The 17,348-nt window shown below is 40.0% G+C and overlaps 1 protein-coding gene across 7 annotated transcripts in view; it reads left to right on the forward strand.

The window, feature by feature from the left end:
• The window catches only part of LOC126203969 (RNA-binding protein 5-like), a 124,681-nt gene extending 107,851 nt beyond the window's left edge, over nt 1-16,830 (forward strand). For all 7 annotated transcript variants that reach the window (XM_049938385.1, XM_049938384.1, XM_049938387.1 and 4 more), the window contains 2 exons: nt 3,089-3,271; nt 14,702-16,830. In XM_049938385.1, the coding sequence (XP_049794342.1) occupies nt 3,089-3,271; nt 14,702-15,424 (906 nt within the window). In that variant the 3' untranslated portion in view covers nt 15,425-16,830. The remainder of the gene's footprint in view (nt 1-3,088; nt 3,272-14,701) is intronic.
• Nucleotides 16,831-17,348: the final 518 nt, after the last annotated feature.

A 17,348-nucleotide genomic window follows, 5' to 3' on the forward strand; every position in this document is an offset into this window, starting at 1 on the left:
GTAATCACACCATGTGTGAAAAATGTCAGAGCAAAAATGCTCTCGTCAAATAGAAAAGTCACAAGAATAAAAACTAAAATGTAACATGTTTGTCAACTGTATAAAATATTCCATGGAAATATAGGGTGATTCAAAAAGAATACCACAACTTTAAAAATGTGTATTTAATGAAAGAAACATAATATAACCTTCTGTTATACATCATTACAAAGAGTATTTAAAAGGTTTTTTTTTTTTTTCCACTCAAAAACAAGTTCAGAGATGTTCAATATGGCCCCCTCCAGACACACGAGCAATATCAACCCGATACTCCAACTCGTTCCACACTCTTGTAGCATATCAGGCGTAACAGTTTGGATAGCTGCTGTTATTTCTCGTTTCAAATCATCAATGGTGGCTGGGAGTGGTGGCCGAAACACCATATCCTTAAAATACCCCCATAAGAAAAAATCTCAGGGGGTAAGATCAGGGCTTCTTGGAGGCCAGTGATGAAGTGCTCTGTCGCGGGCTGCCTGGCGGCCGATCCATCGCCTCGGGTAGTTGACGTTCAGGTTTCATAACTAACCTTTTTCGTAGGACTCTCCATACAGTTGATTGTGGAATTTGCAGCTCTCTGCTAGCTCTGCGAGTCGATTTTCCTGGGCTGCGAACAAATGCTTGCTGGATGCGTGCTACATTTTCATCACTCGTTCTCGGCCGTCCAGAACTTTTCCCTTTGCACAAACACCCATTCTCTGTAAACTGTTTATACCAACGTTTAATACACCACCTATCAGGAGGTTTAACACCATACTTCGTTCGAAATGCACGCTGAACAACTGTCGTCGATTCACTTCTGCCGTACTCAATAACACAAAAAGCTTTCTGTTGAGCGGTCTCCATCTTAGCATCAACTGACGCTGACGCCTAGTCAACAGCGCCTCAAGCGAACAAATGTACAACTAAATGAAACTTTATAGCTCCCTTAATTCGCCGACAGATAGTGCTTAGCTCTGCCTTTTGTCGTTGCAGAGTTTTAAATTCCTAAAGTTGTGGTATTCTTTTTGAATCACCCTGTATAATGGCAGTCATGAGGTCACTTAGGACCAAGAACTGCAGCAACACAGCTGCTACCGTCAGTCTGCCTGTCCACTCGTACCATGTTCTCCACTTGTACCATATTCTAAATACTCGTGGCGTAACGACTTTGGTGCATATACGCAGGCGTGATCATAGCTGCACACTGTATCTGTGGGAGTGTCCAACAGACACCTTCACCCTCTATCGTGACTCAAGCTGCTCTGCTTGCAGCGCGACGAGACTCTCCATACACATTTGTTGTTACTATCGATACATTAAAATGCAGTTCCCTTGCCCACTACCGAACAATTTACAGTATTTACATTATAATTACAATCAATTACATACATTCAGAAATAAATACACTATTATGTCCATTATGTATTAAATATAGATTCTGTAATGAAGCTTACAAATTCAGAACCAGAAGTACAGTACAAGTTGTCAGTGGATATTAAATGGCAAAAAATTTTGGATTGTGCAGAAGATATTTTACCTGCATTTTCAGTGTTACACCGTCCCCTCCAGTTTGTTGTTTCCATTCAACGTGACAGTTTCATTCTGGTCTGAGTTGCCGGAGAGTGCAGTCACATGTGTGAGATGTACTTGTTTGTGTGAATGAATATGTGTGTATGTGTTTCCTTTCCTGATGAATGCTTTGGCCAAAAGCTAATGTTTAAGTGTCCTTCCATTATGATTGTCTGTAGCTCAGCATGTCATCTTAACAGGTGATAGCAATCTATCTTTACCATATATTGTTGATATTTCTACCTGGAGTTTCCATTGTTTGAGTAAACTGAAGAGAAATTTCAGAAAAATGACAGGGTTCAGTGCTTACAGAATTTATTCCGGTTGTCACCAAACCTCTTGGGTCAAGAGTATATAGATGGTAGTTGGTCCTAAACTTTGTGCTCATGGTGACCAGAAATGTTGCAGCAGAATTCTAGGGAAGGAGGGGCACATCATAAGGATTGAGAATTGCATAGCAATACATGGCCACAAACATAGTCTTACACCACTAGATGGTGCTGTACAAGAGAGTACTGCCCCCACACTCATCAGATTTATTGAGCCCTGGTGCATTTCTATGGGGGACCATGAAATATCTCGTGTATCACTATCCTGTGGCATCTGAAATGGATCTCATCACAAGAATTGTCTGTGCAGCTCCTGCAGTAGAAGAAACTCTTGGTGTGTTGGAGTATGTGTGGCAGTCAGTGCTCTGACTTTGTTATGCAGGCTTGGTGTCTGATTCAAACTTCAAACATCTGTCGTAACATTAGAGCTAATTCATGTCATACACTATGTGTACTCATTATGTTCAATAAATGTTTCAAATGAATCACACTCTTGTTTCATTTCCGATTTGCTACCACTTATCCCTGACATTTGCGGCCATGGGTTACTGTGCAGTTCTGATCCTTATAATGTGCTCCACCTCCCGTGGAAGTTTGTCGCAACATTTCTGGGACACTGTGTATGGGGATGAGGAATCAGAAGTCTGAAATGAATGTTTCCTGAATGAACAATTGTGTATGAAGCTCTTGTTTGTGCATTGACTTCTACATTGACATTGGTGGTGCGACAGTGAGAAACAATATCCAGTATCCTATATATGCCAATTGTGCTTTTTTTCCCATGCGGTGTCATGAAATGCTTGGTGTATGAAATGTCCATATAAATTGAAGAGCATCCTAGCTGCTTGTCTCAATCATTGTTTGTGTGAGATTGCTATAGACTTATGTTGTTGTTACGAGGTTCAAGTTGTTTATATCAATAAAAAACTGTATATTCATTTCCAAACGTTAATTCCTTATCTCAGACTACTTAGTTTAAGATTCACTAACATCTGTATAGTTTTGAACCTAGTGGTTTAGGACACACACTGTAGGAATTGGGGTGGCAGGGAGATAAGCGATGTAGTTAGCTGTTAAGAATAACATGTAAAAGAGCTAACAACTAAGCTAGTATAAGAGGAAGGTGAAGTATACAGTTATAATTACAAATTTGCATAATTCGTTTGTTTAAGGTGAAAGTAGCAAAGAAAATAGCAAAAGACATGGAACGCTGGGCAAAAACCTTAAACCAAAAGAAGGACAATCCACAAGCAACTGCAGTGGCAACATCAGCTGTGGCTCTTGGGAAATCTGTTGGAGCAGCAGATGCTGGTTACGCCATCCTGGAACGCAAGGAGCGGTCATTAGATGCACAGGTACTAATATACGATGCAGAGAGAAAATTGTTTTATCTGTCTCGACTTCCTTTCCCCAAAGTTAAGTAGTTATTGTGTTCCTTAGTTCATAATTGAGATCTTTCACTATGATGTGGAACTATCCAGTTCTACAAGAAAATAGCACAACATGGTGGTAGTACATATTTTTACATGCATACAGTGATTATATTTAACTATGTTGAGTTTCTCCCTCTCTTAAAGACACGCACAAGTGTACTACTTCATATTGAGAAATTCTTCTGTGAACTAGGAGTTCTGTTGTCTGAACTAGGAGTTCTGTTGTCAACCATATATGATCTGCAGTTTGCATTTGTAGTTAATTGTATTACCCATGAAATGCTTTTACATTACTTGGTAGATGATCAAAGACTTTTATGGCTGGCTCTCTCACTCCTTTCTTGGTCACATTAAGGCTAAGTGATGGTTAGTGTAAAGCATTTCACCATTAAGTCCGATGTTCACTCGGTGCACTTGCCGTGGGGCTTTGTCCGGGATGTGGAAGATGCTCTTCCGGTGGCTATCGAGCGTGCGGGATGCAGCCAGCTGCAGATTGTTGCACAAGTCGACACCAACAATTCCTGTCATCGGGGTTCCGAGGAAATCCTTGGGTCCTTTCGACAGCTGGCTAAATTGGTGAAGGCGACCTCCATATCTCAAGGAGTGGAAGCCAAGCTGACAATCTGCAGCATCGTACCCAGGGTGGACTGGGGTCCTCTGGTTTGGAGTCGAGTGGAGAATCTAAACCAGAGGCTGCGTCAACTCTGTGATGAAAATGGTTGTAGATTCCTCGACCTATACTATGGGATGGAAGGTTGTAGGACGTCCCTCAATAGATCGGGGGTGCACTACACACAGGAAGCACCTACGTGGCTAGCACAGTACTGTGGCGTGCACATGGGGGTTTTTGAGATTAGGTTCCTCCCCACGGGAAACAAACCATTGGCCTGAAAAATTACCAGTTCGTGACACTGATGTGGGTGTGCCAACTGTAAAAATTGTTAGTTTGCCTAAACAGGTCATTCCAAAGGATTCAGATATGCTAAATCTCATGTAAGTAAATCGTTGAAGTGCCTGTAGCAAGATCCCAGAGTTACTCTCCGAAATAAACAGTAGGAATGCCAATATTGTATTAGCTACCGAAAGATGGTTGGAACCAGACATAAATGGCAATGAAATTTTGAACTTGAATTGCACAATGTTTAGGAAGGGTAGGACTGATACTTTTGGGAGGTGGTGTGTTCATTGCAGTTAAAAGCTGTTTAAACGCAGTTGAGATCGATACTGGGTTGGACTGTGAAATAGTCTGGATAAAGCTGTCAATCAGACAAGGATTGACCATTGTATTAGGGTGTTTTTATAGACCACCAGCATCCCCAACAAATGTCACAGAGCATTTCAGGGAAAGTCTTGAGTACATAGGAAGTAAATATCCAAATTATCCATTAGTTATAGGTGGAGACTTTAATCTGGCATCCATTGACTGGGAAAATTACACGTTATCACAGGGGGCAGAAGCAAAGATTTGTGTGAAGCTATTCTAGTAGCGCTCTCAACATACAACCTTGATCAATTGGGTAGAAAACCAACTCAAGATGGAAACATATTAGATATCTTGGTGACAAACAGACCTGATTGTTTTGAGGAAGTTAATCTAGAATGAGTTATTAGCGACCATAATGTCGTTGTGGTTTCTATATCAGTGGAAGTAAAAAAAAAGCGTAGAGTTTTCTTGTTGGGAAAGCAAATAAAAGTGTCATTAATAAATATCTTCAGTCAGCTCCAAGCATTCACAACGGGACACAAATATATTGAGCATCTTTGGTCAGAATTTAAAGGTATTGTCCACCATGTGTTACAGAAGTATGTGCCTAGCAAAAATATAGGTGAGGGAAAGGATCCACCTTCGTACAACAAACATATTAAGAAATTGCTGAGAAAGCAAAGAATTTTGCACAGTCATTTTAAACGTAGTCACTGCCCCACTGACAAACAGAAATTATGGGAAATAAAAGTAGCTGTCAAAAGGTCAATGAGAGATTCTTTCTCCGAATTTGAAAGCAATATTTTATCTGCAGATTCTAAAAGTAACCCCAAAAAAATTTTGGTCATACGTAAAATCTATGAACACTACAAATAATTCAATACCTTTTCTTGCTGATAGTACAGGTAATGTAACGGATGATGATAAATAGAAGACCGAAATTCTAAACCTAGCTTCTAAAAACTCATTTACGGTAGAGGACTGCAGCACCATTCCCCCTTTCAATTATCAAATGAAGACGAGGATGGCATACATAGTGTTTAGTTTATCTAGGATTGTAAAACAGTTAAGATCCTTATACGCCAGGAAGGCATCTGGCCCAGACGGTATCCCCGTAAGATTATATGTTGACTAATCCATCATCTATCAGAGATCATTGGAACAGCGGAAAGTTCCACAGGACTGGAAGAAGGCCCAGGTCATAGCAGTATATAAAAAGGGTAGAAAATCGGATGCACATAATTACCGGCCAATTTCACTGACATCGATTTGTTGTAGAATCATGGAAAATATTTTGTATTCAGACATAATGACCTTTCTAGACTCTGAGAACCTCACCTGCAGAAACCAGCATGGTTTTAGAAAACAGCAATCATGCGGGACACAGCTGGCCCTCTTCATGCATGATATACAACAGGCCCTAGATACCGGCTCCCAGGTTGATGCAATATTTCTCAACTTTCGAAAGGCGTTCGACTCAGTTCCGCACTGGCGCTTGCTCCAAAAAGTGTGTGCTTATGGTCTTTCGATGACATATGCGGTTGGATAGAAAGTTTTCTAACAGACAGGGAGCAGTGTGTCATCCTGTACGGGGTGACTTCAGCAGAAATAAGCGTAACTTCACGTATGCCACAGGGCAGCGTAATAGGTCCGCTGCTTTTTATGATTTACATAAAAGAGAAAAATTTTCGCTAAACTCTCGTTCAGAACATCTTCTATCATACGCAGTCTATTATTTGGTTCTTGTTGATCATTATCAAAGAAAGCAGCAGTGTAAGTAACAACAAATAGCAGTCTCTTGCCATTGTTTTGCTAATGAGACGATTCCTCCTCCCTTTTTTTTAATTTGTAAGTAGGTCGTAAACACTCATTACATCAGAATGCGACAAACAATGCATGACATATTACAGTAATGCATTTTCAGCTTTGAGTGACCTATAACAAAGAGAACGGCACTTATCAGATCAAAGAAAAATAAGCAATCAATTCAAACCAGATGAAGCACGTGAAAAAGGAAGGGTACCTGTATAAATACGGACGGAGCACCTGACGCATAGCAACGGCTACCTGGTAAAGCATAACTGCTAAGCTTACGACTCGAACCAAACTACTATAGCTGTATCGTCATTCATTCGACCTAAACTGTGTCTCATATTACAATGGAGCAACTTTGTTTCGATTTGGAGGTGCGGCCTGAAACTTTTCTCTCCCCTTGAATTTCGAGTCTCAGATTTCAGGTGCGGCTTAGATTTGGGAAAAAATTTTTTCCTCAATTTCGAGTCTCATTTATCAGGTGCGGCTTAGATTCGAGTGCGGCTTAGATTCGAGTGCGGCTTAGATTCGAGTGCGGCTTAGATTCGAGTGCGGCTTAGATTCGAGTGCGGCTTAGATTCGAGTGCGGCTTAGATTCGAGTGCGGCTTAGATTCGAGTGCGGCTTAGATTCGAGTGCGGCTTAGATTCGAGTGCGGCTTAGATTCGAGTGCGGCTTAGATTCGAGTGCGGCTTAAATTCGAGTAAATACGGTATGTGTGCGTGCAAACCCCCCACCACCACCACCACACACACGCACGCGCGCGCGCGCACGCACAAACACACACACTCACACACACACACACACACACACACACACACTTCACGTTGCACTGGCTGGATTGTGTGTCCAGCTGACTCACCGTAGGTGCACGGGTTTGTTTGAGTTTTACATTCAGTCAGAACTTTCCTTACTATGTTGATGGAAGATTTTTCACTGATATAAAACAAGAGAAAATTAGTCCCTATTCTTATGATACTGTTTTGTTGTGTACATTCCCTGAGTTTCATACTAAAACACATTGCATTCTTTTAGTTTCATAGAATGAAAACCCAGCAAGATCTGAAACCATAATATTTGAGCTTCCCTAAGAGAATACTGTGAACTGCACAATAAAATGCTTTTGACACGTCACAGAAAATACCAACTGACAATACTTTGTGATTCAGATTTTATAATAGCTAGGAACCTGAAAATGTAGCATCTATTTTTGGTGAAATTTGCTTCTTCTTCTTTTACTACTACTACTACTACTACTACTACTCTTCTGAATGATTAGGGTATGAATTTAAAAGGTGGTCACTCCATCTGCCTGAATCCAATGTCTTGATGTTTTGATATAAGTTTCTGGTAATTGGAGAGCCTTCTGGTGGGAGTGTTTGCTTTTTGAAAACTTCAAATGTGGTTCTTTTTCCAAAATGTTATCTGCTTGTTTTTTTGTTATTTCTTTCAACAAATGATCATTTCTTTTGAGAAGCAACGAAGTTTTTGTGATGTTGAACTGAGTGCTCTCCTTATAGAAGTAGAACCAAAAATAACTCCTATTTGCACATTAGTGGAAAAATTTCAGCAATGTCAAAATATGTTTGAAGGTTTTTGTTTTTCAGTTGTTATAGTGCAGAGTGCAGACAGTGTAAACTGGCAGTCAGCTGCTAAGGTAAACATGTGAGAATTAAGACTGCCAGAGGAGTGAGGACTAGTATGGGAAAACAAGCCACACCCCCCCCCCCCCCCCCTCACAGGGAAACATCCTGCACCCATGTTCTGATGTCCTGCAAAAGCGGAACTGACACATGATCGCAGGGATCTGCAATCCTTTCTGCTGTTGTGAGGGTCATAATCAAAAGCCATGGCAGTCCAGGATTAGTCTCTTCCCTTATTCCAAAATAAGAAAAGAAAACAATGAGCAACCCACAACATACAGCATTCGGTAACAGCTGCTGTGCAATTACTTGTTGAGGTTGGCAGTGCTGAAAATGAGGTAGTTCAGGCCGGACCTCTGTCTGTATTTGATGCATCCACAGTTCTAAACCCTAGCTCCCTAAAGCTGCCACATTAAATGTGTGTGCTTTATACCAATTTTTGAACTTAAATTAGTAATGTACACTTCTCTTTCTTGTTTATGATACTAGGTCCCTTGGGTGAAGTAGTATGTTGCATTCTGCAGCATGTATTTTATACAGACCATTCAACTGCCCACAATTGGCATGGCACCAAAGTGTCAAGCACACTGATACATAATTACATTCCTGCACTGTTTATGTGGCAGACACATTCGTAATGCACATTATCTTTGCAGACTGGGCTTTACCAGATAATGTGCTATACCACTAACTGGAAACTGGTTACCGTTTCAATATTTACGAGGGCCGTTCAGAAAGTAACCTCTGGTTGATTTAAAAAAATACACCAAGTTAAATAAAAATATTTTAATATATACATCTTACAACTACATCTTTGCACTATTTTTCTACATAGTCTCCATAGCGATTGAGGCACTTATCGTATCTCTTCACAAGCTTTGAAATTCCTTCTGCACAAAAATCACCCGCTTGTGCCTGGAGCCAGCCTGTGACCGCATCTTTGAGCTCTTCGTCGTCATCAAACTGCTGTGACCCGAGCCATTTCTTCAAATGCATGAAGAGGTGATAATCACTTGGCGCCAGGTCTGGGCTGTAAGGTGGATGGTTGATAACGTCCCACTTGAAGGACTCAAGAAGGGCCGTTGTTCTGCGAGCAGAGTGAGGACGGGCGTTATCGTGCAAAAAAACGATACCGGAAGTCGGCATACCACGGCGTTTGTTCTGTATATGGTTCTCCTTCGTCCTCATAACGTGACAGAACGAGTTCGTCAGTCACCAATGATGGTCTACCACTCCTCTCTTCATCATGAACGTTTTCTCGTCCACTTTTAAATAAACGTACCCATTCACGGACAACTCCTTCACTCATAACTCTTGGTCCGTACACGGCACAAAGCTCACGATGAATAGCTGCTGCAGAATATCCTTTGGCTGTAAAAAACCTTATGACAGCACGCACTTCACATTTGGCGGGGTTTTCTATTGCAGCACACATTTCAAACTGCCACAAAAACTAAACTAGCGCAGGTACGACGTTCACTCGACCACGGCTTGATGCCGACTGACGTGTTGAGTGCGTGAACGCACAGATGGCGTCGCTACACCCCCCACAACCCGCACTGTGACCAATCGGAGGTTACTTTCTGAACCGCCCTCGTATATGCTAAAAATAAAGCTATCTGGATAGAATTCTCTCTGAACAGCATCTGTTTAATAATGCCTTTTTTTCTCGTTTTGAGGCAGAATCTGAATCTTTATTCATATTTATCGCAAAATGTGAATTTTTCACATCTCAAGTAATATCTGAGTTGCGAATTGAAAAATAGTGTGTTCTGTGGAGAGACTCTTTTAAAATATTCTATTGTGAGAGGGGCATTTTATGGTTCTTGCATACTTAATACTCGAGTAACTTCAAGAACAGTGCTACTGGTTAGCATTACAAGGGCTGTTCTTAAAGTAACCTCCATTTTCTTGTAGTATGCTGCGTAGAGATAATGGCGCAGCTTTTGTGGTAGAATGCACCTGAAACCAGTACACTGTGAGCAACGGAGAATCAAGATCATGTCTTGGTTCCTTTCCAAGCCAAGTACTTTCATAACGTGTGCTGTACTCGCAAGACCTGCCAGTTGTGAGGTACATTCTGTAATAAGTTTAGTTGTGACAAAGAAACTGTAAAGCTAGTGAAATCCGTCGTGAATGTTGTGAAGTATGTAGGTCAAACATAATGAGTGAAGATGGTGTAAGACATTGGTGTCATACATTCAGAAACGGGTGAACCAAAGTAGTGATGAAGAGAAAAGGTGAATGCATATCTGATTCATTTGGTGAACAAAAGAGGTAGAGAAAACTGCAGAGTCACCATCTTGGAGCTGTGTGTTAATTTTCCACAGATTAGTTGTACTCTTCTGTACAAAAGAGTACAGAGTGACTATCGAAGATTTCAGCTGCGAGAAATTTAATGTTGGATGAGTACCTGAACTCTTTTTATGAAGAACAAAAGGCTCAATATATGGCAGTAGCACTGTCCTTTTTTGTGTGTTACAAGAAAGAAACTGAAGCTTTTCTTGACCAGATTGTGACTGGAGAAGGACATAGATGCAGTATGTGAATGTAGAAACAAAACTTCAGTCATTGCAGTGGGGCCGTCACCAGAAAAATGCACAAAGTATCGTCAAACACTTTCCAGCAGGAAACTCATGGCAAACGTCTTTTGGGTCACAAAAGGAATTTTGCTAGTGGAGTTCTTGGAGAGAAATGCAACAATCAACATTGAAAGTTATTGTAACACACTAATGAACTTGAGAAAGGCCTTTCAAACAAATGTTATTGCATTTTGAGTTATGTAGGATGACAGCACTCTCCACATACAGCACAACATACTACGACCAAACTGCGAGAGTTCAAATGGGAATGTATTAGATCACCCTCCCTACAGCTCTGATTTGATACACAGTGGTTATCATCTCTTCATGCATATGAAAAGGTGGCTTGGCTCAAAGCACTTTGGCAATGACAGAGTGTGGAAACCAATGTCAAAGATTGGCTTCAGTCGCAGGCAGCAGAATTTTATGACTGCGGAATTTCATGTGCTACAACAAATGATTCATTGTGACTAGAAACTAAGCGGAAAAATAAGGAGGGGAGGGAGGGGGGATGAAAGGTACCTTCTGAATAACCCTCGATTAATATCTGTATTACTTCTTTTCGTGTAGAGGGGGCTGAAGATAGCATGTTTCAGTCTGGTTAGAAATATCTCCTCTGATGGTGATGTGATGTCATCCGTGAGTGAAAAATTGCATATATGTGAAGAACAGAATTTTAGTACTTTAGTAGAGGTATTTGAGCTCTAAGAGTTTTTAGTTTTGAGGGAGTTAATTAAATTTGCAATTTCTTTAGTGGAACATGAAGTAATTGCCTGTGTTTGTGGCAGTACTTTTCACTTGTAGCCTATTGCTTTATCCCTTCAAGTATTCATGTTTATTTGCTGGCTGTTTCAAGGGAGTATTCATTAAATAGGTTAGCTAGCTGACTGCTACCATTTGTTATATGGCAGTACTGCCCATATTGCTTCAGTTTTATTATTTTAATTATTGCTTTGTCCGCCCCTGGTAGCTGAGTGGTCAGCGCGACAGACTGTCAATCCTAAGGGCCCAGGTTCGATTCCCGGCTGGGTCGGAGTTTTTCTCCGCTCAGGGACTAGGTGTTGTGTTGTCTTAATCATCATCATTTCATCCCCATCGACGCGCAAGTCGCTGAAGTGGCATCAAATCGAAAGACTTGCACCAGGCGAGCGGTCTACCCGACGAGAGGCCCTCGTCACACGCCATTATTATAATTATTGCTTTCAAACATTTTACATATATCTGTTGCCTTAAGACAGTGCAGTATTTCTTGTTTAATTTTTCTGTTTGCCCTGAGTATTTAAATCAATTTCCTTTTCCTTTCACATGATTTTTGGCTCCTTTTGTAATCTCTAATAAGCACTGAGAGCAGCTGCAAACCCCGCCCCTATAAAACCACATCACTAACAATTCCATAGTTAAAATGATTGTTAACTGACAATGTTGGTCGCAGATTGCATGCTACTTGATCAGTGCAGTTCTCCGAAAAACACACTGTAATGCAACTGTCAGTTCTTTGGATTATAATGAGCACTTGATACATTATTTCTTTTCCAAGTAGATTGATTGGCAACAGCTGTAGTCACATCTACCACTCACTACTGAACTATCAAAATCTTTACAGCACAGCATATATCACCTGCCGTTATCTTGAATTTCAGTATTTAAAACACATGGTCACTTGGCTGGTGATCCATTTTCTAGAAATCAGAATTGAAAAATTATGTACTTCAGTTGAAATAGCATAGCAGGAAATAAGCCAGACACAAAACATCACTCTGTGACTTGCAATCGAATGAAGGTGCTTTTGATCAGCTTGTGGTGTTGTCACAAAGTACCTTTTCTCCAGTAATGTGATGACATTATTCTTGAATTTGATTAATTTATTTGTGTGCACTGACCACATTCAGCATAAATTTCTGGCTGTGTTCAAGAAATTCTAATTTTTACGAAAATCAGATAATAAAAACATTACATCAAAACTGTGTAGTGACTTTTGCAGTGTCTTCCTTAGTATTCAGTATTGCAGCTCCTCATATTACCAGCTGTAAAAGTAAACTAACGTTAAGTGTGTGTTATTTCCTTTGTATTCTGTAGTGTTGGTAATTATCATTGACAGATTTGGTTACTTATTTAAGATGAGAGAGTACAAAATACACAAGAACATGTATATGGTAAAACATAAACCTGTGTGGACCACTGCCCAGTGAATGTCATGTGATTTGATTGTCAACTTTCATGTTGTGAATACTTCTGATTGAAGGCAGCTCTTTGTTTGTCCTCATTAGGATGAATAGACTGTGTGAGGGTATCTAAATTCAGGTAAACTTTGAGTGCACATCATAAATGAAGTACATCAGTACTGTTTTTGTTAATAATTATGCTGATGAAGAAATCAGTGAGACAATATGGTGATTGGTGTTGGAATTTTTACCAATTACAAATGTAATCCTCCTGTTTAAATGTCACCAAGTTGCCTATTTGGATTTCACATGAATCTGTTGGCCTGCCTGTCTTCAGTAGAGCATTCCCATTTGAATTTAACCTTGAATCAACATACATACGCTTAAGTCATTGGTGGTCCAGTCTACAGATGTTTGTCTTCAACATTACATTTAGTGTGCTTTTAAGTGGTAGCTAACACATATGTGTGCACCTGCCTGCCGCCGCCCCCCCTCCACCCCTCCCCACCCCCCACACACACAAAATATATTTAAAAAATAGTATGATAATAGTAGTTCACCTTCTGTGAAATTGCTCTGAAGTAGGTTCCAGCTCTAAGGTCTCCTATGTGAACTGACACACAAAAAGTTTGAAACTTCTTTCACCTTTCAGTATAATCTCTGTGCAGTTGTACACAACTTTTCACAATGTTGATGCTGTGACTCCATGACCGCTGCAGATGTTTCCTTAGGAGTCTATTTTGACCAGTGAAAAATAGCTGCGGCAATAGCAGCACTACTGGAAAATGTGTGGCTATGTGGAACATTGGTCAGATGAGCAAGTGCTTGAGCAACCTCATCAAAGGTGTTAACACAAAGAAACTCCTGTGTTACGGTTCACCCGATGCACTGCTGCACTGTCATAAGTGAAAGAGCACATGTGTAGATTTTTCGTGGCATTCTCCACACTATGCTGGCAAGTAAACTGTTCTTAAAAACATATTTTTAGTTTGTAACTCTCGCCATAGTGGCCATTGGAGCACAGTGTATAAGGATTTTGCCTTCACTGTCCAAAAATGTGGTGCAAAGAGTGAGTGTGAAAAGAAAGCCACACCGTGCCATCATCGTGTACCATCACTGCCTGGTAAAATTGTCATAGTTGAAACTTTGAGGTCATCAGTTAACATTTTTGGTATCCATCTGGAGGTTACTTCCCACATTTTCAAGTCATCATGCAGGATTGTGATCCCATGGAAATGCCAGCTATGGAGGCAATATCTTTCACATTAATCGGTGATATTGCAAAACAACTGACTCCATGCATCATCATGTTGCCAGACTTTCTGCTTCAAGACCAAGATTTTTTGGTTTCTAGTCACATTGATGATCAGCTTCTTTGAACAGTTGTACTCACAAGTGCACATTCTTCACAATTTTCACGTGATCACACACATCTAACTCATCTGGCAAAGAATTTAATGTGTGTCACTGGGCAAGTGGAGAAACTGAATGGTTATCTGCTGTTATTGTAATGAAGACAAGGCCATTTCTAGTGTCAAAATCATTCCTTGCTCTCACTGCACCCGCTAGAGTTCTGGCGGCCACACATGCTACCATGTGCCTTGCTGACACAGTGTATATCAGGTATGTTGAGCCAAACTTTGTGTTTCTGTCTACTCCCAGACCTGTGAAAGAAAAATTGAACACTTTTGAACTTTGAACGCATTGCAGAACTAGCGGAGATGTAGTTGATTTTAAAAATGATGGTATTCTGTTTTGCAGAGAACAAAAAATGCAGTTTGTAAAATGCTTGCATTATCCTCTCAAACATTTTTAAACTGCAGTATTTATTTGTTTGTTTTTAAAAAAGCTTTTTATCAAATGTTGTCAATTGAGGAATTGTTTGACATTGGTTGCATATTCTGTGGCACACTGCACATACATGTTTTAACCTTTTTTTTCATCCAACAGGTGTCTCAGTTTGTTGCACGCATGGGAGAAGAGGGTCCTGGACCCGCATCACCAGCTGCTACTGGAGGACCTGGAGGATTGGTGGCTGCATATGGTGGTGGCTCTGAGTCAGATGATGACATTGATGACGTACTTCAAGAGGAAAGATTGCATACAGATTGGACTAAACTTGCATGCTTACTTTGTAAAAGGCAATTCCCAAGCAAAGAAACCCTGCAACGCCATAACCAACTGTCTGATTTGCATAGGCAGAATTTGGAAGCTTGGTACAGGGTTCGTGGTCTTGATCAGAATGATCCCCAGCAACGTAATAGCCGTTACCGTGACCGCGCTAAAGAACGCCGTTCAAAGTTTGGCACTACAGATCCTACAGCTGCTGCACCTCATCCCAATCGACTGAAAGAGAAATTCCTCAAAGCACGTGAAGAAGCGGCTCGTTCAATGTATGAAGAACCAACACGTGCTGGCATTGGATCAGAAAATGTAGGAAACCGTCTACTTCAGAAAATGGGATGGCAAGAAGGTATGGGTCTGGGCAAAAGTAACCAGGGTCGCACTTCTATAGTGCAGACTGATGTTAGAAATCCAACAGCAGGACTTGGCTCACGTGAAGCTGCTGCTGTTCCTGTTTTACCTGGAGAAAAATACAAAGACCGTGTTAAGAAGATGATGTTTGCACGTTACCAGGAACTCACAGAGCAAGAACAAGCAGAACCCAGTTGAACATTGAATTACTTCACAGATTTATTGCCTACGGGTGAAAGTGTTTGTTACTGCCATTTGGCTACAAATATCCTGTACTTAATCAGTGGGCCAGTGTTCAATGTGTTTGTTCTTGTACAGGATCTTGTAGCTGATATTTCAGCCGATCTGACATGAAGAGGCATAGTGATGTTTGAGACATTGCACACTGAATGTGATAATGTTCAGATATCTTCTGTGTGTGAATAAATCCATTGTACAAAAGATGATGTTGACTGTTAGCTTGATTGTGGACTATTACTTAATAGGCTACTCAAATGTAGGAAATTTAAATATCATGACGGGCCCAGGAGCTTATAGACACATTGTTTTGTTCGTTTTATCGACGAGCAATCTTGACTGCACTGACAACAAATGGTAAGTACAAAAGTAACAGGGAACCACGAAATTCCCTTCTCCCATGACATAAGACATTCCAGGTTGTAATGTTGTGTTGTGCTGTTCCTTTGCAAAAATTGAATGCACTTTGTGCATGTGTTTTCCTTTTTGAATGTATGAGGTTCCTCCAAACAGTGTAGGCAGTGTTAGTTCCAGTGGATATAAGGCAGTGGCTGCACTTTGAATCAATGATGTGACTTTTTGAATTATTTTCTTGTGCTGTAATTACTACTTCACAGAAAAGTAATCAAAAAACCACTCAGTTGCCAGGATCTTTTACGAGTTTGTAGGCTGTCGTAGGTCTTACTTTTATCGTGGTCTCGATTGATTTTTAATTTTATTTTTGTTGACTCCTCAGCAGTTATGCATTGTTCTGGAGTAAGATGCAGTTTTCATTGTTCAGCTGTGCTGAAAGTAAAAAAAATAAATAAAATAAAATACAATTTACTGTCATCCTCTTCCATTCGTTTTGTGTTGGTCACAGAAGTGGTAAGATATTTACCTTGTATATACGTAAACCACTTTTAAAAAGTGATGTATATATTTCATTGTTGTAATTTTGGACATGGAAAGAATTAGTAAAATTTTATAAACTGTAATAAATTAGATGGTTCCGAATCATTTACTGGCTCCTTTGATTTTGTTCTCAGTATAGGTGCTAAACTTAATTATAAGTATTGTGTAGCATATAACTATCTGTTCAAGAAAAAGAGAGAGAGAGAGAGAGAGAGACTTTTATTACTGTGGAAATACTTTTGTAAATAAATCGGAATTTAATTTGATGCCTCATTCAAGCTTCTGTGGGAGGCACAGCTCTTAAGCTAGAAGGACCCATATAAGTAGGGTGTGCCAAACTATTACAAATTCTTTTGTAGCCGACACCTCAAATTTAGCAACAGTAGCAAAAATGGTTTTGTTCTTTTTGTATATATGTTAATTATTAAGCTGATTAACTGAATAAAGTAATTATGTCCTTACTTGTAACTGCACATTGAAATTTTTAATATTTAACCAACTTATACTTTGCAATTGCAGTCCACAGCCATTATTATGCAGTTATCAATTATTTGTTCCATTACAACTGAGCACTGGTCAGTGGATGGGGTTTCAGTCGAAAGTTGCATTAATTTTTCTGGAGAAAGTAGCCGAAACTACTACTGTTTCCATTTTTATTTTCTGCATTCGCAGAGGAAATTATTTCCATTTCAGTTACCATGCTGGAAATATGATCAAATATTGAATAAATCATGGAGTCTGTGCATCCTGCAAAATTGCTTATTTTGGAAGGAGGTAAATGGAAATAATAGTCAGCACGTTTGCTGAGTTTTTTGACTAATACAAGCCTAACGTTTTAATGTGAAACCACTCCATTTGATCATAGTAGTTTTAAGTTTAAAAAATGATATCTGGAGTATTGCTAAAAATGACATCTGGAGTAATGCTAATAGAATCACAAAGAGAAGAGATTAATCATGAGCATTGGCAACTCAAGACATTAGTAAGTTGT

Source organism: Schistocerca nitens, chromosome 9 (genome assembly GCF_023898315.1).
Source record: "Schistocerca nitens isolate TAMUIC-IGC-003100 chromosome 9, iqSchNite1.1, whole genome shotgun sequence".
In the NCBI taxonomy this organism is placed as follows: Eukaryota; Metazoa; Arthropoda; class Insecta; order Orthoptera; family Acrididae; genus Schistocerca; species Schistocerca nitens.